The sequence below is a fragment of the Chrysochloris asiatica genome, unplaced genomic scaffold (assembly GCF_000296735.1).
Source record: "Chrysochloris asiatica unplaced genomic scaffold, ChrAsi1.0 scaffold00092, whole genome shotgun sequence".
Lineage (NCBI taxonomy): Eukaryota > Metazoa > Chordata > Mammalia > Afrosoricida > Chrysochloridae > Chrysochloris > Chrysochloris asiatica.
In genome coordinates this window covers 3423959-3449427 of record NW_006408610.1, presented here as the reverse complement: position 1 = coordinate 3449427, position 25469 = coordinate 3423959, and the positions used below count along the sequence as shown (strand labels likewise).

Genomic DNA, 25469 nt, shown 5'->3' with positions numbered 1-25469 from the left:
GCGTAGGCCTTGTACACCGTGGCGTACGTGCCACTGCCCAGCCGCTCCGTGAGGATGAAACCGTCCAGACGCGGGGGGCCCCAGCCGGGCCCTGCCATCCCGGCCGCCCGGTGCCCGCCTCCAGGTGCTTCCTGGTTCCCAGCGCTGGGTTCCGGCGGCCAGAGCCCAGCGACAGAGCGCGGGGCTCCACGCTGCCCCCCAGCGCCGCCCGCCGGGAGTGCAGCGCGCTGGGCGGGTGGCTGGGCTACGGGCGCGGCCCCGCCCAAGGCTGCAGCCTCCAGGATGCCTCTCTGCACTAGAAACCATGCCATCAGGCAATCCCCTCCATGTCCATTTGAGGATACTGAAGTCCTGAGGGCCCAGCGGTGATGAGTCGAGGACTATGGCAGATGGCGTCGATAACTCGGGGAATCTCACCCAAGCACAGACAGCATCTTGAGTGGAGGAAAGACGACTCAAGACCTTCCTCCTTCCCAGCTCTGAATGCAGTTCTGAGAAGAGGAAGTTGCCTCCACTCATCACTCCTGTTGTAGACCACGCAGGGAGTCAGAGCGTCTCTTTCTTTCCCCTCGACTGTGCTGGAATGCCTCAGTCCCTACCCCTTAGGAACTACTTCCATCCTCCCAAGTCTGCCAGATACTAGGACCAGTCTTGTCTGAAAATGTCATTTTATTTAAGCACAAAAATTGAGATAAAACATATACATTTGTACATGGAGGGGGAAATCCTGTAAGTTTACAAACGGTCACTGTCATCATTTAGTGGCTCTGGGCTGAATAGGCTGGCAACTTTAGAGCAGGCCCCAGGTCTGAGGCAGGAGACTTAACCCATACACTATGCAGGTTCTAACTGTGAACTCCATGTATGCGCATGGCCGGCATACACCTGGGGAATCCCCAGGATGAGTAAAAGGTGACCTAGACACCACTGGGGGTCTATGTGTGTGTGTGTGTGGGGGGTGCTTAAGGATTAGTCTGGAGCTTTGGGAAAAGTAGTTTGTCGGACAAGCCTGAAGGGTGCAGTTTTAGGCTGGTTCACCCTGCCCTCCCCAAGGGTCACACAAGATAAATATTGCTGATGCTGGAGGTGGGGTAGGGGTAAAATCTGAGGTTAAGACAAATGGCAGCTGTACCTCATGAGGAGAGGAAATCAGAACAAACAGGGTCAAAAAACCACACGAGGACAGTCAGAGCCCATGCTCCTAAAAACTGCCCAAGGCTGGGCAGAAGGTGGGATAAATGACCTCTATTCTATCCCTCCCCTTCTCACCCCCTAAATCCCAACCTCATTGCACATTCAGTGAGTCTGAAGCAGGAAGGGATCAGGGAAGGCACGCAGTGTTACCCACACCAGGTAGGTACCAGGGGCTTAAAGAACTATGAATCTGTGATTTAAAAAAATTAGGCAGGGTGAGGCTCTGGAAGCCTTGAGACCATCCCAGAAGCCATCTGGGGAAGAGAGCTGACCACCCATCCAGCCTGCAGCTCCTCCAAACTGGGACCCTTGAGAAGCTTGCCAGCCTGGGCAGGAAAGAGGGGCTGGGTCTGTGGAACCAGGTTCAGTGGAGGAAGAAGCTAAGTCCCAGGACCCTGAAAAATAGACTCCAGCAGGAGCGGGGCTGGGGAAAGGTAGGTGGGTGGTGTTGACCCAGAGGAGCCAGTGATCCCAGGGGTGTGTGTGTGTGTGTGTGTGTGTGTGTTGTGGGAGGGGGAATTTAGTCCTGCAGTTTTCAAAGAGACAACAGAACCCTATCAAACCATTGCCAGACAAAGTTAGTTTTTTTTCTTTTCTCATGTAAAAAATAAGACCCTCCCCGCTCTCAACTCCCTGCAGGTAGAAGGGAGAGCTGGTTGCTGAGGAAGGAGGAAGGGCCTTCGCAAGGCCCTCCTCAGGTCTGTGCTGGGCATAACCACCATAAGGCACCCACAGAAAGTGCAGCTCAGAAGGCAGGTGAGAAAAAAGGCGGGGGCAAAGGGAGGACAGAGAGCCAGGAGGGTTAATTCCCCTGGAAAGTTCCTCGGGCAGCAGAGGATGCAGCACTGCGGAAGCTCCGACTGCTGAAGAAGCCCTGGGAAAACTCCTCCTGGGCTTGCTGAAAGCTGGCCCCCGTCCGACGGTAGAGGGAGTGCACCTGGGGAAAGAGGCAGGTGTAAGAGGGACCACCAGGAATCTAGCCATGCAGGGGCTACCAGGAAGGCAAACCCACACCATCCACTCAGAGCCCTGATCAAGCCACTGGACAACTGTAGTGACAAAGACCACCCCCAGGCAAAGATAGCTGTTGTAGGCCCGTCCTCTCTGCCCCAACTCACCCGCTTCAGGAGGACAACGGCCAGCGCAGCACAGAGGGTAAAGAAGCCAGCCACCACCATCATGATGATGGACACAGGCAAGGGGTCTTGGTGCAGTGTAGACACGGCTGCGATCCAACCACTGCAAAGGGAGGAAGAGGCTCCTCTCCAAGTGGCTGCCGGGGGCTGCCCACCATCTGGGCAATTCCTGGTAGCACTGAGCTCTGTGGGCCAGGCCTCTGAGCATATGGGGCCTCAGTGGGATTTGCATGGAGATCCTGGGGTCATGTGAGGGAGGTTGTGGTTGCTGCCCTCAGAGTCAGGAGTAGCTCTGGATAGGGCCTTTTCCTGCTGCTCAGGGCCTGGTGGTGTATGGGTTAGGCACTGAGCTGCTAACCATAAAGTTGGCAGTTCAAACCCACCACCTGCCCCATGGGAGAAAGATGAAGCTATCTGCTCCAGTAAAGATTTAGTTTTGAAAATTCTGTAGCGTCGTTATGAGTCAAAATCGACTTGATGGCAGTGGGTTTGGTCTGGTTTCATTTAGGGGTAGAGGAAGGGTACATGGAAGGCCTGGCTACTCACTCCTGGAAGGAGGACAACTGACCCATCTACTGCACCCCTCTACCACCTTGCTCCTCCCAGCATGGCCTGGGGGCAGCCCCTGCCCTCCACCCTCAGACAGTTACACCACTCCCTAAGCCTCAGTGTCCTCATTTGTAAAAGGCGATAATATCCTCACATTTCCCAAGTTCCAAACTTACCACAAAGCTACAGTAATCAAAACAGTGTGGTACTTAGCATAAGGACAGACATACAGATCAATAGAATTGAGAATCTAAAAATAAAACACCCATCTATGGTTAAATGATTTTTGACAATGGTGCTGAATCCATTCAATGGGGGAAAAAGTAGTTTCCAACAAATGGTGGCAGGACAACTGAATAACCACATGCAAAATTCAGTTGGACCCTTAACCTTACACTACAGGTAAAATAACTCAAATTAGATCCAAGATCTAAACCTAAGGGCTAAAACTACAAAGCACTTTAAAAAAAAGTAAGGGTACATACACCCTTACAACTTGGCAGTAGTTTCTTAGATACGACACCAAAAGCACAAGCAAAAGAAAGAGTAAATTAGACTTCATCAAAATGAAAAACTTTTGTGTATCAAACCACACTATCAAGATGGGGGAAAATATTTGCAAATCATGTATCTGGTAAGGGATTAACCCACCCACTGCTCTGGAGTTGATTTTGACTCAGCAACCCTGGAGAACAAAGCAGAACTTTCCCCATAGTGTTTCCAAGGCTGTAAATCTTTACAGAAGCAGACTGCCGTATCTTTCTCCCCACTGAGCAGCTAGTGGATGCAAATCACTGACCTCCCAGTTAGCAGACGAGTGCTGACTCAGGGCTCCTGATAAGGGGGGTGGGGCTGCTGGTGGTGTCTGTTCAGTTCTGACTCATATCGATTCTGTGTAGGGTTTTTGAGGCTGCCAATCTTTATGGGAGCAAAAAAACTCATCTTTCTCCTACAGAGCAGCTGGAAGATGCAAACTACTGATGTACAGTAAGCAGCCCCCCACTACACTACCAGAGCTCCTTGGATAAGGGGGTAGTATCTAGAATAAAAAAATTTATAACTCAGCAAAAGCAAACAAACCACCCAATTAAAAAATGGGCAGAGGGCTTGAATATACATGTATCCAAAGAAGATCTATAAATAGCCAACAAGTACATGAACAGGTGTTCTACATCTTTAGTCATTCAGGAAATGAAGATCAAAACCATAATGAGATATCACCTACTAGGAAGGCCAAGGTGTTGCTGAGTCTGTTCTGACTCACAGCGGCCCCTGTATAGGGTTCCCAAAGAGTGGCTGGTAGGCTTGAACCACTGACCTTGCAGTTAGCAGTCCAGTGTTTAACCCACAGTGCTACACCAGAAAATGAAAAATAAGTGTGGGTGAGGATGAGGAGAAACTGGAACCCCCATGGATTGCTAGTGGGAATGTAAAATGGCACAGCTGCTGTAGCAAACAGTTTAGTGGCTCCTCAAAAAGCTAAATAGAATTTTCTGATCCAGCAATTCCACTCGTAGTTTTATAATACTTCAAAGACTCCAAAGAGGCATTAAAACAAAAACTTGTTCACGAAAATTCTCATCATCACTATTCATAAAACCAAAAGTGGTAAAAACAACTCAAATGTCCATCAACTGATGAATGGATAAATAAAACGTATATTCATATAACGGGATATGATTTGGTCATAAACAGAAATGAAGTACTGCCACATGCTTTAACACAGATGAACCCTGATAACATTATGAAAAAAGGTGAGACACAAAAGGCCATGTATTATATTATATTAAATATCCAGAATATGAAAATTTATAGAGGAAAATATAAACCAGGGTAGTGTTTGATAGGGATTGAGGAGGAGGGAAGGGGGACTAAGGACCTACCGGTCATAGAGTTTCCTTGTGGTAACTATACAACACTGTGAATGTACTAAATGCTATCAAATTGTGTACTTTAACATGGCATTTTGTTATATATATTTACAATATATATATATGTTGTTATATATATTTATAATAAAACAAATTTTTTAAAAAACTGATAACAAAAAAGGGGAATATCACCTACCCATTTTCCTGGTGCTATGAAGTGAAATGAGAAAACGGTCACAGAAGACTCTAGAAAGCATTAGGAGGCTGAGTCTGCAACACTCATCTAGTCTAGAGGTGACGGGCAGAGTGAGGAACCGAACTCACGTCTCTGATTCCCAGCCAAGAGTGTAAACATTAGCAGTTATGACTCAGAGCCCGTCTCCCAGGAGCTCATGAGTGATGAAATGAGCTCAATGGTGAAAAAGAAAGGGCCGGACAGAGAACCAACTGAGAAGAAAGTTGGTGGGAGGGTAGCATGCATGTGCTTGAGTACATAGTGAGTCAGTCCTCTCCCCACTGCCCTGGACTTGCCAGCTTATTTGAAAGAAAGGGGCTAAAATTGTGCCCCCCCACCCACCCAGGCTCAGGCTGTCAGGCCAGTGCCAGCCTGCCTTTTCTGCAATGCTCCCAGCATACTGGGGCACAAACATCAGACAGCAGCTCTCTTCTTTTTGACACTAATTTTGAGCTAAGAATTGCAGTCAGTGCTCATGAAACTCGAGCCAGCAGTACACTCAGACAGGGTGTTAGGCAGCCTCTCCGGGGAAGGCTCAGGCTCCATCTCGAGTCACAGGACCCATGAAAACGGCCACAGTGCTTGTTGGGGGCCTGTGTAAATAGCACCAGCCTCCAGGAGGATGGGGCAGGAGAAAAGGAGGGGGTACAGTCCAGTGCAGGGCACAGCTCTGGCAGCCTAAGGACTTAGGCCAAGTTCACCCAGGACATTTCAGAAAGTACAGAGCAAGGCAAGACAGTAAGTGGCTACTAGTGAGAAACTGAGCACCCTGGCATATCGTTTGGCCTGCGACCAAGCTGGTCCACCTGCCCCTTTCTCTGCCATGGTAGGAGGTGGGTCATCTGGGAGTTGGAAAACAGGGTGAGAGAGACTGAACCCCATGCCCAAAGCATAATTCCCTCAAGGCTGTCCCAGACCTCACCTGTCACCCAGCCCAGGGAGGCCAACCAACTGGATGATGTAGATCCCTATTTGACAGAAAAATATAAAGAAGAACACGAAGAAGCTGAAAGAGTTGTCCGACCTGTGGAGAGAACAGGAAATAAGAAGTCACCAGAGGGCCTGGGTCACATTGCTCACTCAGTAGGTCAGCTGCGGAGCCTAGGAGCCAGGAGGCCAGATAAGGCAGTGAGCAGAGCTCAGGGGACCAGCCACATTGTCCTGGAGGACATATACATATGGACACCTACCACCATAGTCCAGGAAGGCTCGCTTTTCATTGCCTTCCAATTCAAAGCACGTCTAATCAAAGAGCTGATAAAGTAGCTCCCACAAAGGACAATATAAACAGCTTAAGGCTCCATCTTCCAGAGCATTTACTTGGATTTCATAACAGGTACAAAAATAAAAAAAAAAACCTTAAGCTGACAGCATAAATCTCAAACTGTAGGCCTGGATGAAGGAGGTGGTGTATGAGTAAGAAACATAGTCATAACACAAAGGATTGAGCCCCTCATCTTTGGGTCCTTGAGGCTCAGAACACAGTGAGGCCTTTAGGTCCTCTGCTGAATACATGAACGGTCAGCTGCTGTCCTGCCTCTTCTTCCTAGGATCTTGCTAGCCTCCCAGCCCTGGAGCACCATCATCTGTGAGGTACAATTTCAGAACCACTAGCAGTCTGTACTGTGGGTTCATTAATTCATTCATATGGGTAGGTGGAGGGAAGAGGGGGTAAGAGGCACAGGTAAGTCACTGAGAGCATCGATCCAGCTCTATCAGTAAAGCACACCGTTGAGCCTCAGAAGGAAGTGGTTAGAATTGTAGCCATCAAGTAGTCTGGAAGCAGCAGGAGGGCAGGCACGGCTTCTGATCCTGCTCTCTGGCTCGCCTGTGCCTGCTCCAAGGACAAGCTCCTGATCTGTCTGCTCTGGCTACTGGTGGGGAAGGGAATTGAATCTCCTCATCATTCTCTTCTGCTTCAAGACTGGGATGGGGTTCCCAGGGCTTATGACCCTAGGCCTGCTACCTGCAATGCAATACCCAGATCCTCACTCACCTGTGGCCCAGCCCACTCACCTAAAAGCCTTATAGATGGGTCGGTACCAACAAAGGAAGGCACAGGGGGTGAAGATGAGAAACCACAAGATCGAGAGGCCAAAGTTCACTCCCCTGGAAGGGTCAGCTGTGAACCAGGCCAGGCAGGCAAGCACGTTCAGAAACAGAGTCACTGAATGCACTGCGGAGGGAGGAGGGGAGAGAGAGAAATGGGCTTGCATGAGGATGGCTGGTTAACATGCTCCCACCACGTCACACCACCCCCGGGAAGAAGAAATGATGTCCATGCTGTGAGGGCAGCTGCAGAACTAACAGGGTCACCTCCCAAGTCCTGGCTTTCTGATATTTCAAAACTGAGGACCAAATGAAGCTCCTCCAAAGGGCTAAGAGAGTCCAGGTATTGTGGATCCAGACTGATGCACAAAGTCTTTCAGTCAACTCCTTTTTCCCAGATCCCAAGTGGCTCACAATAGAACTACAAAAAGTCTTTTTACTCACTCCTAGGAGAGGGGCCTGTGGGAACGAGAAGGCCTTTACCTAAAGCCTTGGTATGAAGGGGTTTAAAAATGTTTGTGGAAAAACTCCATTATCTTTTCACCCCATTTTTCCATGAACTTTTTGAAACCCCTTGTATAATTCACTCCCAGGAAGCTCACCTGGCTAATCCTGCCCTACATGACCTGTGGTGTGAACTTCCCTTGTAGGGAGGTTGCCAGGGAGCTAGCTGACTGGGAGGACCAATTATATGGCAGAAGGTACCTCTCCACTTGGTCTAACACTGAGGGTGGTTGGAGTCTGCAGAAATCTTCAGAGAGGAGCAGCCAGTGGACAGACAGGCTCTGGAATCCCAACCCATTTCACCCGTGGGCTCCGAGAAGCAGGAGCAGGACTCACACATCCAGAGATAGTAGAGCATCTTGCATATCCGCTGGTAGTCAGCAGGGATCTCTGTGGAGAAGTCCTGATAGAAGCAGGGCTTGACAGGGCACCAGGAAGGCAGGGGCGGCCAGTTGTTCTCTCTCACTGTGTGGACGGGGGAGGAGAAGATGAGGGGGAGCCCAGCCTCAGAACCGGTCCAATTGATGGGCCAAAACAGAGCTCATGGAACATGGAGCGGGATAGGAAAGGGGTGATGGGACCCAAGGACACACAGATGCTCACTGCAAGACAATGGACCCAAAGGTACTGTGAAATTCAAAGGGCAAAATGACATATATGATTATTTTTATCCACAACATCAGCATGAGCAAGGACTTGTGGGGCCAACAACCCCACAGAGAATCAAAGCATTTGAGAGCTAAGAAGGATCTCAGAAATACTCTATCTCTCATGACCACCCTGTAGGTCTCCTGACTGCCCACTGACTGCTCTTGCCCAGAACCAGCAAGCTGCCCAGGAACAAGGTGACTGAGGATGAGAGCCGGGAGGGCCTTCCCTGCAGGTCCCGGGGTCCCCGGCAGCCTCCCTTACCATGTAAGTTGGCCACAGTGTTCTGCAGCTCCCGCTCCTTGCGGTCCAGTTCAGCGGCTTTCCTGTCCAGCTCTTCCTGCTGACGAAGCAGGCCTGCCTGGGCTGCAGAGACGATGACCTGGAGGGAACGAAGGCAGAGGGTGCAACCAGACACAAGACAGGGAAACTGTCAGCCTGGGCAGGAAGATTGTCCCATTGCAGGGAGAGCCAGCAGGGAGTCCCCAAGGCAGGCCCAGCCCCATAAGAGCATCTTGGATATCCCCACAGGGAGGTAAAGGTGACCTGTCTCCTACTGCCCCCACACCACTTGTGACCCCTTAGAATCACCAGAGCCCTCCTCTCCCCTTTCTCTTTGAACTATCCTGAGTGGCTTTCCCTCTCCTTCCCCACACTGGAATCTAGAAAATGCCCAGCAATAGAGACCTTTGGGGTAACAAATGGAAAGGGACCTTCTGAGATTATAACCCACAGCCAGAAACCAAGACCCACACATCCCTTGAGGAGCCTGGAGGGATATGAGTGTGAAGGCAGAGCAGTGTAAACCAGCTGACAATGAGCAGGAGGGAAGACAGACACTTGAAGGTGGTCGTGTACCTGAGCCTTGAGATTTGTACTGAAGTACCCCTGCTGTGTTCCTAGGAGCACCTACTGGGGCTACATGAACTGAAAGGATTAACTGAGTTGTGACTGGCTTCTGCCCAGGGCAGCCCCTTGTCCTTGGCCTTGCTCTGTCTGGTTTTCAGCAGATGCAGACTCCAAACTTGAATTGATCAGCTCTCTAAGCTGAGGTCTCTAAGCGCTGCCAGGCTGAGTAGAACCGATACCAAGGCCTGATGTTCCAGCCCCAGGGCTCTGCTCCTGTGGGGTGCTACAGCTGTTTAGACTAGGTTCTGCCTTAAAAATGATCTAGCTAATTTTAGGGAGCATATATCAAATGTCAGGGAGCCCTGATGATGCTATGGGAAATGGTTGGTGGTTCAAACCCACGAGCTGCTCCACGAGAGAAAGGTGAGGCTCTCTGTTCCTATAAAATTGGGTCTCGAAACCCTATGTAGCGTTGCTCTGAGCCAGAACTGACTCAATGGCAGAGGGTTCAATTTAGTTTTGGGGGTATATCAAATCATTTTGTAGGGTGATAGGCCAAGCATGTACACACATACACAAACACACGAACACATACAACCTCTTCAAAAGCAGTTCTCCAAAGAGCTAAGTTTGCCTTTGGGAAGTAAGTTTCCCACACACCTGACTGTGCTGAATTACACTGAGGGTCTCAGCCTCCTCTCCCCAGGTCTGTGACTTCAGTTGACGGGCATCAGGTCCCTACAGCCCACCACCCAGCTAAACAAGACAAGTCTGCCTCACCCTCACAGGTTCTAGGGAGTGTTCCAGCCAGACCTAGGGAGTGACCTGGGGCCCGCTAGGACCAAGCCCTACTTGTGACGGCTCCTGGTGCCTTGCCCTCCCTTGTACTCATCTACACTCTGCCTACCTTCGAAAGCTTTCGCATGTAGCTGTCCCTGAGAATACTATCTCCTCCTAGCAGCATCTGCCTCTCTGAGAGCTCGCTCACTACCAGGAACCTGGTAGGCAGGAACTTGCTGGCTTGTCTAAGCAGAAGCTGCAACACACAACTCCACTGTGGGTCTTGCTCAAGGGGACAGCAAGAACCATGGGGGTGGGCAGTGAGGCGGTAGGCGGAGTATAGACAGCAGGCAAGAGTCACAGTAATTGTTGGAGGGCAAAGGAGAAGAAAGCGGCCAGGTGGAAAATAGGAAGAGATTCAGACCCTGAGTGAGAGACCCATCCAAAGGCTCCGGAGATTCTGGAGTGGTACAACAGAGACAAACGCTCCTTTCTGAAGACACCAAGGACCACAGCCTGGTGTTGAGCTTTTTGTATGGTGGTGGTAGGTGATTTGAGAACAGGAAGGGGTTATCAGTTGGCTGAGCAGTCCCTCCACTTTCAACATTTAAGTGACCAGCTCCAAAAAATCCCTGAAGCAGAGCCCTCTGTCCACCCCCAACCTCAGGACTCAGTTATTGGTCTAGGTGATTCCCTCACTAGAGAGGAGAGCTTAAAGGGCTCTTTGTCAACAGTACCTGGGGGGTGGGCTGGGTCGGTTCCACTGAAGGCTGGAGAACTGCCGGCTGTGAGGGCCCAGAAGGCTGTGTGACTGGAAGCGTTGTTGCTGCATTTGTCTGCATGAGACAGATCAGAGGAGAGATGTGAGGGGCAAATTCACAGCAAGGTAAGCCCAGGAGCATACAGGTTGATGGACGTTGGTCCTTGACTATGCAGGGCACTCCCTCTGGGCCGGCCTCTGCCACTTCTTGGCCAGTCTGATGTTTTAATGTAGCATCCTTGGGCCTGACTGAATCTCCTTTCCTCAGGGCAGGCTACTCTGCTCAGAGAGAAACTCATGATTCTCAAGAAAAGAATTTCACAAAGTCTTTGGTGACTTCTTCCTCCTCACCCCAACTTGAGTCCACTTTAGGACTATTCCTTGGAGGGCACTCAAAGCTGTCTCTGTCTCTGTCAAGACCCCAACACCTCCCAGAGGACCAGAGGATTCAGGAAGAAAGCATGCTCACCAACCTCTGAGAAGGGATTGAATTCAGCCAGGCCACCCTGTGGGGCACTGGTTAGCTGGGTCACGGAGGGATCCTGAAAAGTCACAAATTAAAAAGAGAGAGACAATCAGACACTGAGGAGAGATGACAAGTTTGAGGGGAAGAGCTCAGCATCTCTTGGTGCCTCCAGAGGCCAGCATGCAGTCCCAGTGGCAAGGGGCTGGAGTGAGGCTGTTGACCTCCCTTTCTGGTGTCCTGACAAGCCTCTCCAGAGGACACCTCGGCCTGGCCCTCGGCACACCATTGCTGCAGTCTCTCCCCTCATTCTGGAAGAGGAGGGGGTTCGGCTCAGCTGACTTCCCAGGAGAGAGGCCTAGGGACAGGCACCGTGAGTCACATTCTTCTTCGTGTTCTCTGCAAGCTCGAACTGTTCCTAGCAGTTACACCAAAGAGTGCAGTTGTGGCTTGGGTGTGTTTGTCTGTTTTGGGGGAAGGGAGGACTAACAGGGTGGAGACTTATTTTCACTATTTATTCTTTCAGTAGAGCTGTACTTATTTATTACCTGAAGGAAGTATTTATTCCTCATCACTAAGAGGACAGCTCAGTCAAGGCTCTGATATAAAAGCCTGCTGCTAACTGGCCACATTTTCCTCTTAAAAGCAGATACTACTTGCCATGAGTACAGATATGAAGAACTCAGCTAGAAATCCAGGAAAACGGGTTTTCAAAAGTTTGTCCTTAGAATGCAGTCTTTTCCAGAGTTTTCCATCTTCCCTTCCCCCTCTGATCTCTGCTTAAGACCAGACCTTCTGGCCAGGGCCTGCACTTGGCTCCCTGCCACCCTCCTCTTCATGCTCTCTGCCTTCCTGCTGCTCTGAGGCGGACTCGTCTTCATCCTTTCCTATAAGGGACACGGGGCTCAGGTCCAGCTCCACAGGAATGCCTGGCTTGAGAGACACAGCTGTGATGGGTAGACAGACTGCCCTTCAGGGTCTGGGAGAGTATGCTCCCCTGTTCTTAGCACCTTGGGCCTCTCACCATTCAGCCAAAGGCTCAGGGCCAGCCTCACCTCACCAGGAAGCCTCTTTACACTGAACTTGGAGCTACACTGTTAACACTAGGTAGAGACCCTCCAAAATAAACCCCGTCAGCTGATGGAGGAACCCGACATTGCCATGGTAAATGAAATGAGCTTGTCCTAGGTCTCAGAATGGGAGCTCCCTCCCTATTCTGAAGGAGTCTTAGGCACTCAGCTTCGAACCCACCAGTCACACTCCATGGGAGAAAAACGTGGCAGTCTATTGCTGTAAAGATTTACAGTCTTGGAAACCTAAAGACGATTCCTAGCCTGTCCTATAGAGTTACAATGAGTCAGAATTGGTTCGACAGCAGTGGGTTTTGGGGTTCCCCATTGTGACCATCTATATATCAACAGTTTGAAACTACCACCGGTGCCACGGGAGAAAGATGAGGCTTTCTGCTTCCGTAAAGAGTTACAGCGTTGGGAACTGTACAGCTGTACAGGGTCGCTATTAGTCAGAAGCGACTCCACGGCACATAACCACCAGACATTCAATGAGCACCAAATGTGTTCTGACTTTTTCACAGAACTAACTCTATCTTGCTGCCCAGTTCCAGATGGCAGCTCTGCCCAGAGCCTAGCCCCAAGCTGGACACAAAGTCCAAACTCAGTCCAGTTCTGGGTGTGAGCGCGCCTCATCCTCTGCAGCCCTTACTCCTCACCAACCCCCTGCAAAAACATTGCGGACATGTCCTTCCTGTTGGCCAACACTCCCAACTGGTGGCTCCTGCAACTTGGACAGAGTGATAAGGTGAGGTTGGAGAAGTAAACCGGAACTAGAGGCCTGGAGTTTATAAGTTAGTTGAACAAATCATGGTTTTCTCTAAGAATTACAGGACTGGCCTCATGTAAGGAAGACCTGGACTTCGTATCTGTTCCTCTTCTGACTCCGCAGACCCCAATCCACAGATGAGTGAGTGAGCTGAAATTAGAGTCACTGAAATTAGAGCTGCCATCTAAGAACTGGTTACAGGAGTGAGTCAGTACGGGAGGAGCAGCAGACAAGAGGGGTGGCTCAGTTTCAGGCGCTGGCATACACACACCTGGCCCATAGAGAGGCCATAGAGAGGGGCTGTTTCCTTTACTGATGTTGGTCAGGAGGGGATTTTGGGGGTGGGGTGGGAGATGGAGAGGCTGACTACCTTGTCAACACTGATCTCTCCTCCTTGTTCTAAAGTCTAAAAGACTTGGTCCCTGAACCTCTCACTGGGCTTCCCATGAATAAATTCTATCTACATTAGAAAGCTATAAGCCATATGCAGCCAGATACATTGAATTCTAATTTATACTTGCAGTTCTTCGATGCTTAGTGAAGGGCCTGCAACAGAGCACAGCTCACAGTAAATGGCGAATGCATGCATGCCTGCCTGCTGTAGGCCCTCCTCATTCTCCAGATGGCACTGCCCAAATTCCTATGCTCAGAAAAGGGAGGCACCTGCATCTCAGCAGCAGCAGCTCTAGAGCCCAGAACAAGAGCCTAGAACAATCTGTGGGTATTCATTCCCTGTCTGAAGCAATTGGGACTCTCTAAAACATGTGGGTGGCTTTAAGAGAAGCTGAAATCTGTTTGGGGGAAGGGAGAAGAGAAGGATAAAGAGAGTTGGCATTTATGGAGCGTCTACTAAGTGCCAGGCTCACCACTCACTGACGATCTAAAAAAATCTAGTCACCCCAAAATTGGCCACTATGGCAAGTTACCAGAAAAGAATGTTCTACCAGTCTTTGTTAATCTAGTCCTTAAGAGAATTCTTGCAGCCCTGAAGCACTCATTGTCTGCAATGAATTAACTTTTCTCTGAACATCTAAATAGTATTAGTTGCATTCCATCCTTGAGAGAACTGTGGAAAACCATCTCTCCAATCAGTTTTTGTTTTCTGTGACTCAGATGAGAATTTGAATGTAAAAGGCACACACCTCCTATTTAATCCTCACAACCACCCTGTGAGGGAGGTGTATTTCCAGTTGTGGCTGGAAAAAGCCCAAACTCAGAGAGGGGAATTATTTTGCTCAAGAGCTCAAGGGTTGCAGTTGAGCCCTATCCTGAATCTAGCTCTGTCTGTCCCCTAAGAGGGTAGGGCCCCAAATTTCTCTTCATCAAAGTGTAGGACACTGCCTGACCACCAAAGGAAGGCCCATAAATAAGTGGTTGAAGGAATGACTCTGCTCCAGAGGGACACTGATCTCTTAAGGCACTGAGCATGAACATGATAATGGCTTCTACTTAGTTCTGCATGCCCTGGCCTTCAAAGAGGTGGTTCTTGAGGACCTTCTTGGTAAGACACATGCAGAGAGTGCCTTGTGAGTAAAGACCACAATGACTGGCCTGACCGAGGACCCTCAGCTTTTACTCCAAATCACAAACAGGAAATCAACAGCATCAACCACTGAGCATCAACTGGCTCTTAAGTGGGTCAGGTAGTTGTTTAAAAGAATGGTGAGGGCTATGTTTCACCTACAAAGGAGAAGTAACCTAAAACCCTGCCTCAGTGCCCAAAGGGCTCAGACAGGCTAGCTTTTTACTGAATTTATAACAAATCAAAAGCTCCATAATTCAGTTCTTTTCATTCAGCAACAGTTACAAGCAGTGTGACAGGCACACCAAGATAAACAGGGCATAGCTCTTGCCCTCTGGAGTCACAATCTGGTAGATGAGACTATGGGTGAGGTGCCCAGAGGGTAGTGAGGACAGGCAGGGCAGGGAAGGCAGGGAGGAAGTAAATAAAGGCTCGGTCAGTAAGGTCCACCAGAGCTCGGGCCCAAGGTACATTTCCTTCAAGCTGGCTGTGAGGTAACAGAGAAGAGGCGGGTAAGCAGAGGGAGGCTGGAGCTCTGCCCTGAAGGGTCCTGTTTTCTAGTGGTTTGGAAATCTTCTCCCGTGTGCTTCACAGGCCCTGGCTGTGATGGAGCTCTGTGTGATGTCTCCCGGCTTTCCTCATCTTACACCCTACACAAGCTCCCAGTGTGAATTCACATTAGGTCCCAAACATTTAGAATATATACCTTATGAACTTTACAGAAAAACTCAGCATCGTTCTCTCTGAGAGGTAGAAAATCACCAATGGTTTGGGAAGCTCTGAGATGTCCTACTGGCTTTGGAGATGAGGCTAAGTATCATAGAACCAGAAAGGACAACTGTCCCCAGAGTGACAGCACACAAAGAGACCCGAGTAACCTTGGTGTTCTGACCCAGCCCCTGAAAGACCATCCTAAAGAAAGATGTTCTAAATATGCTGACACCTGCACCTGCAAAGGTATTCATGGTGCCATTATTTATAATAGAAGAGAAGCAAAAACCACTGAAATATCCAGCTACAGATGGCACAGAACACATTCTCTCAATGGCTTAATAGCTATTGAAAAATCATAGCTCTTAAAACAGTGCAGCGATACAAAAGCTTTGTTGCAGGAACACTAAAGGATGATTCTGTAAAAAACACACATATGAAAAAGAGACTGGCAGGAAAACACATCAACACAACAACAGGAACAAAAGACTAATGAAAATATACTAAGGTAAGTCAAATAGTATTGCCACAAAATCACAGAAACCTTTATTAACCAAACATACCAAAATGTGAAGCTACTGTTTCTTGACCTAGCTTCCATCTAGGTCTCCTCACCTCTGAAGACAGTGTTTCCATTCCTCTAACCCTTCTCTGACATATTTTGGACTCTCTGATATATATACCATGTCAAAACTGCAGGTTTGGCATCTTCAAAAGCCACAAAATTTGTTCTTTTAAATGTTGAGTTTGGAGAACAAAAAGGAATGTGAAGGGACCAGATCAAAGGCTGGAGGGTAGATGGAGTAAGTGAGGTGCCCCAATGAAATACTCGTAGGGCAGCCCTTGCTACCCTCAAAAACTGAACAAGCACATTGTCATGATGGGGCAAAAAAAAACAAAAAACAAAAAACTTCCTTTGCACAACTTTCTTGGCCTTTTTCTCACTAATGCAATTTTCAATTTTCTTAAAACTACTTCACACCATGATCATCCTGTGTCCTTTGAAAAACATCTATCAAGATTACCCCTTAGGAACTCACCCCCAAAAAAGTCACCTTAACCTTCTGAGCTGACCTGTCTTGAATCTAACTGGTCCAGCAGATTCTCTTGGAAGCCACTGTCTTGAATGGGCCTTGTTCTTTGCATCATAATGTGCACACCCTTTCTAAAGGTGCTTGCTCCGTGACTTTGCAGATGCCACTCCTAGCTCCTTCTGTACTACTTGCTAAATTCCCTTCATCATTCAGACACCATCTCAGTAAAGGTCCTAGTGTGACACTACATGATAAACAATGGACTGCTAACCCCAAGGTCGGCAATTCAAACCTACCAGTCACATCTCGGAAACCTAACAACAACAAACCCTTCCCCAGCTGACCAGTCCACTTTAGTCCCACCCTCCTGAGGGACCCAGGAACATCTGCCCTCACACTGCAGTCACAACAATGGTCAAAGACTGTCCCTTCCTGGGTACATTCTCTGTACTACTTCTCGCAGGAAGTACAGTTGCACCCAGAAATCTTTTTCCATCACAATAATGAACCTTCTCATTCTCCTAGGGTTAGGGTAGCAAGGGCTGTTCGACAAGAATTTCGCCGGGAAATCTTGCTCCATCCATCCTCCTGTTGTCTCTGGGCCCTTCAGACTTCTTTTTGTTCCCCAAACTCAAAGAACTAAATTAAAAAGGAACATGACTTGAGTCCCCCTCAAGGATGACAAAACTGCCATTTTGCCATGGTATATATCCAAGAGCTCATACTTTTTCAGGGAACGTTAGAGATGGAAACACTGTCTACAGAAGTGTATAGACTTAGAAGAAGGCAGGCCAAGAAACAACAGCTGCACATTTTGATATTTTTGTTAAATACAGGTTTCTGTGATTTTTACAGCAAAAAAAAAAAGAGAGAGGTTTGTATATATATATATATGTGTTCAGGAAATGGGGGCTTTGGATTCTGCCCTATGAGCAATGGGGAGCACCAGCAGGGATTACTGGTGGCAGCAATATGGACAGCGCAATGAACCGGGAGAGGAGGATGGTGGGAAAACAACAGTCCAAGGTGACAGTGAGGACTAAGCCATGACCACTGGGGATGCAGAAGGGAGGAATGCCTACCTTCTCAGGTAAGGTGCCAGAGACATAGGAACTCTGGGGGTAGCTGTGGGTGGGAGGTGGAAGGAAAAGGTAAGTGAAAGAAAGAAGCTGAATGACAGGACTGCTAGCTTGCATGATGGGAGAATGTGCTACCATCATCCAGGCTAACTGACAATGGGAAGAGGAATGGGTATATTCAGGGGTGGGAGTAGGGAGAGAGTCTGAGAAGATTCTGAGTTGGACGGAAGGTGTCTGTTGCAATATATCTGATTGGATAAGTTCAGTTGAGAGTTGGAAGCTCAGGAGCAAGATGAGGGCTAGAGATCTAGATCTTGGGATCATTGGTATGTAGATGATATTCTGAAGCCACAGGAGTGGAAGTGAAATGGAGGAGAATAGAGAGGTATGAGAAAAGTTCAGGGGGCAGAACTCAGGGACACCCCTAATGTATGACAGGAAGTGAAAACAGGTCGGAAGTCCTTGATGTTGTTATTGTTGTTGTTAGATGCTGGTGAGTTGGTTCTAACTCATAACAACTCTGCACAACAGAACAAAGCATTGCCCAGTCCTACGCCATTCTTACAACTGTTATATTTGAGTCCACTGCTTCTGCCACTGTGCCAGTCCATCCCTTGGGGTCTTCCTCTTTTTCACTGACCCTCCATTACTCTACTTGATGTTAGAAAATTTCAAACAAGTATATGTGCTGTAAGCGGTGGACAAATCCCAGGCTCATGGTTCCCAAAGCGACCACCAGATCTGAGAGTGAGGAGATGCCTGAGACAGCAGCGGAGGCTATGGATGACAATAACATGCAGAAGCGACTTTGGTTCTTGGTACTCCTTTACCTGAAACACACTCTATTCCTACTTGCCAACCATTCTGCTGTGAGCCCAAGTCCTTTCTACCACAGGGCTCAGCCCTTCCTCTTCAGATCCCTCAAAGGTCTTCCTGGCAATTCTTCACTACTCTTACCCTACTTGTGTAGTTGGGCTACTAACCACAAGGTCAATAGTTCTAATCCACCAGCCGATCAGCAGGAGAAAGAGGAAGCTTTCTGTTCCAGCAAAGATTTACAGTCTCAGAAATCCCTTAAGGGTTAGCTGTGCTGTTAGCAGTATTTCTCAGTTCTCCTGCCAGGTCACTCACCACATATTGTATCAAGTCACCTTTGCTGCTGCGCCCCAGTAAACCCCTGGCACAATCCTGCAAAGCAGTAGCGCTCTGTGATGTACATTAAAACAAGTGAGCATCTCAAAAGGGCACTTGGTAGAAGGGCCATGCTCACTTCCCTCTTTTTGGGTAGGTGGCAGTAACCCTTGTTTCTCCTAGTTAAATATTACCATTTCTCTGAACACAGGATAATCAATCCTACACTAGGTGGTTCTAAATGAAAGTTAATGGAAGTGTAAAGTCAAAGGTCACCAGTCTCTAACCAATTGTTTCTAACACCCAATCTGTCTTCAAATGCCAACCCTAACACCTCATGCCTCTACCCATAGGAGAGCAGTGAGAGGTGGGAAGACCTCGATGGAGTAAGGAGTTAAGCAGTAAGAATCTTGCCATTTTCAAATTCCCTGAGACACTGCTGCAGCTCATGGGAAAAGCTCTACACTAGGCCCATCTGGTGGTTTTGAGCATTCTCAAAGAGGAGCTGGCCCTCTCTGGGAGGAGCAAACAGTTAAGTGCTTGACTACTAACTGAAAGATTGCTGGATCATTCCAACCCAGAAAGGACTGATGAGCTGCTTCTGGAAAAGAAAAATTTAAAGCAGCCATCGGAAACCCTATGGAGGACAGTCCTACTCTGATGACACACATGGCATTGCCGTGAGTGAAATAAATTCAATGGCCACTGTTTTGGTTTTTTGAATGCCTATGCAGGTGTCCTGGTGTGGAGCTGTGAGTTAAAGTTCTGGACTACAGGTCAGTTTGAACTGCAAAGTCAGCAGTTCAAGCTTACCAGCCGCTCCTTGGAAACCCTTTACAGGGTCATTATGGGTCGGAACCAACTCAATGGCACCTAACAAAACAGGCAGGAGACTGCATGTAACTGTCACACCCAAATCACATTTCTGCACCACCATCTCCTCCCACCGGAGAGGAATGTCTTAGATCCTTGGAGCAAGCCGCTCCACTGAAATTATCTTTTAGCTGCAAGGAGGCACTGGGCAAGAGTGATACAGTGGGATCTGGCAACTCAACAACACTGAAAGGCTTCCTCTGCTCAGCACCATCAACTATTCCACTGCCTCCGGAGATCGATGCTGTCTGCCGTGGCTACTCGGGCAGCAACACGGAGAAAGTAAGTGGTCCCGGCATTTCTTAGTGGACTGCTGACAAATAAAACAGACACGGCAACCTTTAACCCCTCTACCACACAACTGAATTCAAACCATTTGGAGAGATCCTGGTGTCAGTCCAAAATGAACTACACCACACCTGCTGCCGCCAAGTCCATTCTGACTCATCATGACCCTACAGGACAGAGCAGTGGCGTTCCAAGGTTGGGAAGCTTTACCGGAGCCGACTGCTACAGCTTTCTCCCAAGGAGCAGCTAGTGGGTTTGCCGAGTGCTTGACCGCTGTGCCACCAGGGCTCCTTTCATACAAAGTTGTTGTTGTTAAGTGCCATGAAGTCGTCCTGACTCACAGCGACCTTGGATAGGGTTTCCAAGGAGTGGCTGCTGAGTTTGACCTTGTGGTCCAGCACATTATCCTGCAATATCACACCAGGACGCCTTAGGGCAAAGTTGTTGTTAAGTGCCACTGAATCAGTTCCTACCCATAGCAACCCTGCATAGGGTGTCCGAGAAGCAGCTGGTGATCCTGAACTGCCAACCTTCTAGTTCAAACAGCTTTACAGTCTGGTACATTAACACACAGTGTCATAGCGACACTCCTTAGTGCAAAGCGGTGGTGGTGGTGGTGGTTATGTGCCATGGAGTCGGTTCCGACTCACAGCGACCCTGAGCAGGGTTTCTGAGGCTGTAAATCTTTACGGGAGCACAAAGCCTCATCTTTCTCCTGCGGAACAGCTGGTAGTTTCGAACTGCTGACCTTGCGTTTCGCAGCCCAATTCGTAACCACTACATTACAAAGTAGGGAGTCCCAAATCCACAGGGTAGAGAGCATCTGTTGCAATGAACAGAAGGATTAAGACGTGCAAGGGAAGATTGTGAAATCTTAACACTTGGTTTGCAGTTTCCTGCTTCCTCCTAGGAGTTTTGTAAAACCTCTGCTGCACTCTTGTGATTAACTCTCCAGCCATAGTTCCCTTACTGAGCAGAAATGTTTAGAATCATCACAATTACAGCAATGCCTAAGAGAAAGGTCATCAAAGCCCACGCCCACAGTCTAGGGTGGGGATGGAGAAGGGGGTCTGGTAGAGAACAAGGAAATAAAGGCACCTTGGCATTAACAAGACTTAGCAGAGAAAATGTTCCATGGTTGAATAACTTGAAGAAATTGTGGGGATCACTCAATTCACAATTAAGAAGTTAAGGGGAAAACAACAACAACAAAAAAAAACAGGAAAGGTGTGCATCAAAAAAGAAAAACAAAACAATGCTGGGTCAAAAAAGTGACTTCATTGTAGGATTCCGAAGGGCCTTTAACAAGCTAGTAGGTCTTGTCAACCTTCAAGAAACAAAGGGGCTAGGCAGCAGCTCCCAAGCTTATCTGACCACAGACCCCGGAGCACCATTCGGGGCTGCTGTGACTCAGAACATAATCTGTGTGGCATATGTTGCTTTAAAGGGCGGTCTTAAAAAGCTCAATAAAACCTGTATTATCGCATCCCCATAGAATAGGTGGAGAAATAGTTTAGTGAATAGGAATTTGTTACTATCAGTGCTCTCATTTCAAGAATGGTGAGGATGGTGATGTTGAATTCTTTCCTTGTTTTGTTGTTAAGTGCCATCAAGTTGGTATCCACTCATACAGGGTTTCTGAAGAGCAGTTGGTGAACCTAAACTGCCAACTCTGCGATTCAAACTGACCTTTCAGTCTAGTGCTTACTATGGTGTCACACCAGGACTCCATTCTTTCCTTGTTGTTGTTAAGTGCCATCAAGTTGGTTCCAACCTGTAGTGACCCTGTATAGGGTTTCTGAGGAGCAACTGATGAGCTTGAACTGCTGACCTTGAGGTATGACCACAGTGCCATACCAGGACTCCATAGCTGGCCTGAAAACCCCAAGTCAGTTTTAACACCAATGTCTCAGCTTTGATGTTGTTAAATGCCACTGAGTTGGTGGACCCTGTATAGGGTTTCCAAGCAGCAGCTGGTGGTTTTCTGACTTTGCGGTTAGCAGTCCAGTGCTTAGTCTACAGCACAGCTCTGTTCTGGGAATGAGATCCAAATCTGGGCCCCTTCCTGCGGCTAATTAGCTGGTGACTTCGGCACAAGTCATCTTCACTGGGGTCCTGGCTTCCTCATCTCTAAACTGCACGAGTTAGAAGAGATTACTGAGACCCTTCCCAGTTCTAACACTCAACCATGGACTCTGAATGTTAAGTATGTTTTTGCAACCCACCTTTTCATGGGATGAAGGGGGAAAAAAAAATCTCTGCTTAGAAGGCTTATACAGTGTGACAGTTTCTAAGTCTATCAGCTCTATCTATCGTCTCCTGAGCTCTGTGCCAACACCCTGTGAAAATGAAGCTGCGCTCACACCCAGTTACTTAAGGGCTGCACCCTCCCAAGAGCCCAGCCCCAGCACTCAGGGAGGCAGACACTACCATTTTAAGAAGATGCAGAGAAGTTCTGACCAGGAGTCTCCAAAACTGCTTCTCCACACAGCCATATGCCAAGAAGAAAATCCTAGGCCAGGACGAGGAGGAAAAGAATTGCAGCCAACCAGCTCTCTTCTTCCCCTACCAGAAGCTGATGTGTATAGGGCCACAGCTGTTTCCTGTCCTGCCATATCCTAGGACTGTCTGACAGAAAGAATGTCTTGCTTGAAGGCAGAAGTTACTTTTACCATAGTTTGCACAATCATTTCTGGGGCTGCAGATGTGGTTTGAGACTTCCAGGTAGCTATTAATACAGGGCCGAAAGTAGTCCAACTATCTTGCCCACTGTCAGCGTCTGGGACAAGTTCTCTGAATCTCTGAACAGCTAATTTGCCTGCCGGTCAGCACACATTTTATTTTTGACAGAACAGCAGGAGGCAAAGGGTGAGGAGTAAAGCAAACTATCACATATCCCACACACCTAAAGGCTACCTTGTTGTTGTTGTTAAGTGCTGTCGAGTCGATCCCGACCCACAGAGACCCTGTATAGGGTTTCCAAGGAGCAACTGGTGAGCTCGAACCACCAACCTTGCAGTTCAAACGGCTTTGCAGTCTACTGCATTACCCCACAGCGCCACATCAGGACTCCTAAAGACTACCTAGATCCTTACAAAAACCCAAACTCCGATATCATGCACCATTTTGTAATCAAAACAAAACAGTTAACAGAAGACACTGCAGCAAAAAAAAATGCAAATGTTCTTTCTTTACAACTCCTAGAGATGACTGCCTTAACTGAGAAACAAGTTCCTTGTAAAAGTTCAGTCAAGAAGCATTTCGCTACATGCTCAGAATTCCCTGATGGTACAAGGAACAAGCTACCGAAAACCACCTTGAGGGCTTCTGTTGGATAAGTCACCCTGAGTTCAAGAAAGAAGCATAAAGCTTTCACTCATCTGACAGCATATAATTAGTTAAAGTCTCCTTTGTCTTTGATCAGAGAAGCTGTGCTCTAATCCTTTGAGGGATTCAAGGTGGGAAAGTTCATACTGTGAGTGGCAGGAAGGGCCCCTCCAAGCACTTCCCTTACACCTTGTAGGAAACTTTGAAGCTACCAATGATCAAAATAAAGTACCAAAGAGCAAAATAATGTGCCTGGTGACATCCTGGCAGCAGACACATAAAGGCTTATAAAGCACTGGTCAGCACAAGGAAGCTTCCCTAGAACGATTCTGAGCAGCCATGTACCAAGAGGCACAAGGAGCTTTGGGGCTAGGAGGCGTCCCAGTCCTTCATCATGGAAAGGGTTCTCAAAAGCTTGGGCTTTAAACAGAAAGACTGGCTCTTCCTTGATCGTCTATCCAGTGTGTCTCAACTTCCCTGTCCCCACACAGGCACAGTTCCCTCACTTCTCTCCCCTCCCTAATCTGGCTCTTCATATCTGATCAAAACCTATTCCAAACTAGGACCGTGACCAAAGTGTGAAATTTCTATCATGGCCATTTTTCAGTTTGGGCTTCCTTCACTTCCTCCCAATCTTACTTTCTTGACAATTCTCAGGGGTTCTCCTATGCTGTACGCTGTTGGGGGAAATAGGCGGGGGCTGGGTTTTTTCCACGTTTTTCCATTCCATCAGAGGCTCCCACCTTCTCACTGTGTTGCTGTCGCCCCTTTTCTAAGGCAACTCAAGGAAGGCGTCTCCTCTAGACCAAGAGATGTGGTAGAAACGCCTCAAGTAGGGTGGCTTCTCTCCCTAACACTGGGGAATATCCTCGAGGGTCCAACCCTGACTGTTCCCGTCCCGCTCCCCAACAGTGCCCAGCAAGAGGGGGGGGGTCTACGTCCTGGCTGCTAAAAGACCCCACCTCCTCTGCTGCTACCACGCCCCCCCTTCTTCAGCGCCACCTGTTGCTAGTCCCGCCTCCCAAATGTTACGATGGGTCAGCCCTCAGAGCCTTCTCTCCCATTGGGTAGATAGCCCGTCCCTCCTACGCCACGTCTCTGGCCTACGGCGAAAGAGGCCCGGGCGGTAGCCCTTGGCCCCAGGAAGAGATGTCAGTTGGGGGCTCTACCTGGAAAGGGTTTACGTCCACTGGGTCCGCGAAGGGGTTGGTGTCGAAGGCCGACATGGCGGTCCGGGATTGTGGGGCAAGCTCCGCAAGCGCTGCTGCCTCCCGGAACCCAGACCCAGAGGTGCTCTCAGTGTAGACCCTCCACTTCCGGGAGCGAGGCAGCGCTTCTGGCGCAGGCGCAGCGTCCTCCCGACAGAGGCGTAGTCTTGTGACATCACAGAGGTCTTCTCCGCCCCTATGCTTTGCTCGCTGCAGAGCTGCAAGGCGTTAGGTGCTGCTCCTAGGTGTTCTACTTGTAAAGCAAGGGATTTGGGATTCTGAGTTGAGCATAGGGCAAGAGAGTCACAAGCGGGGCTGAACCCTTTCCAACCTCCTCTCGGCCTGATAGCTTCAAATTTTGTTTCTTAAGTACTTATATTCCCCCAAATGGGACAAGTAACCCCTATACTTTCCTGGAGCCCAAGTTGGGAAAGTGTGCCCTGGTCCCATAATAATTTAGGATTCTAAAGGAGGAATCCTGGTGTGACGCTGTAGGATGACCAATAGACCGCAAGGTCGGTTAGAACTACAAGGTTGGCGGTTCAAACTCACCAGCTGCTCCTTGGAAACCCTACAGAGGGTCGCTATGAGAACCGACTCCTCAGCACTTAATAACAACCAAAGATAGTTGAGAATTAGACAGTATAGTGCATAGAGCAAAAGCATAGAACTCTACTTTAGTAACCCTCCTTTGTTAAGTGGATGAAAAACGAATAGTTGTCTCTCACAGGGAAGTGGGCAGACTCTAAGGAGTCTGGGAGAAGAGGAGTGTAAACCTGCTTCCGTGACTTGGGGGATGAAATTCCTAACCTGAGAGGCCTTCATGGGACTAGGAAAGGATTTGGTGGGGGGTAGGGCTGAGCAGACGGGACCTTCAAACTCCTTGCCCTGAGGGAGAAACACAGGACTGGGCATATACACCCTGCGAACTGAGTCCTCTTGATTTCACCAGGTTCCTGTTAGCTGATGAGGATCCCTGGGCCCAGACAAGTTTAAGGCCTGAGCTGGGATACCTGGCCTTGAAGCATTGATTAAATGAATGAGGGAGTAAAGCAAAAGAAAAGAGCTGTCAGCCTTGCAATCAGTTTCCACCCATAGTGACCCGATGTGACGGTGGAACTGCACCATAGGATGCTTTTAGCAGTACTCTTTAGGGAAGCAGATGACCAGGTCTTTCTTGGGTGAATTCTAACCATCAACCTTTAGGTTAGCTTCTTGATGTTAAGTGCCATTGAGTCGGTTCCGAGTCATAGCATGGCTGTATAGGGTTTCCGAAGAGTGGCTGGTGAGTTTGAACCGCTGAACCTTTCAGTTCAAACTGACCTTGGGATCAAGGGCTTATCCTACAGCGCCACACCAGAACTCAACGGAATACCACATGCCACCTAGGCTCCCGCTGCCTACATACTCCCTGTTTGG

At 48.6% G+C, this 25469-nt stretch overlaps 1 protein-coding gene across 1 annotated transcript; it reads right to left on the bottom strand.

The window, feature by feature from the left end:
* Positions 1–1996: 1996 nt before the first annotated feature.
* On the bottom strand, positions 1997–24131 carry SCAMP2 (secretory carrier membrane protein 2). Its single transcript, XM_006866479.1, has 9 exons — positions 24012–24131; positions 11049–11117; positions 10553–10651; positions 8451–8568; positions 7875–8003; positions 7002–7161; positions 5908–6009; positions 2313–2433; positions 1997–2131 (listed from the first exon to the last, which is right to left on the bottom strand). Exons 1-9 carry the CDS (start codon positions 24066–24068, stop codon positions 1997–1999), a joined length of 990 nt encoding a protein of 329 aa, XP_006866541.1. The 5' UTR covers positions 24069–24131.
* Between the last annotated feature and the right edge of the window lie 1338 nt (positions 24132–25469).

What these genes read in the sequence shown, in the direction of transcription:
- SCAMP2 (XM_006866479.1), bottom strand. Translation starts at nt 24,068, where the DNA reads ATGTCGGCCTTCGACACCAACCCCTTCGCGGACCCAGTGGACGTAAAC. An exon ending in CTCCCTGGGCTGGGTGACAG is followed by an intron (nt 2,434 to 5,907) that starts GTGAGGTCTGGG and finishes CTCCCTTTGCAG; the next exon opens with TGGTTGGATCGCAGCCGTGT. An exon ending in CCGTTGTCCTCCTGAAGCGG is followed by an intron (nt 2,132 to 2,312) that starts GTGAGTTGGGGC and finishes CTCTTTCCCCAG; the next exon opens with GTGCACTCCCTCTACCGTCG.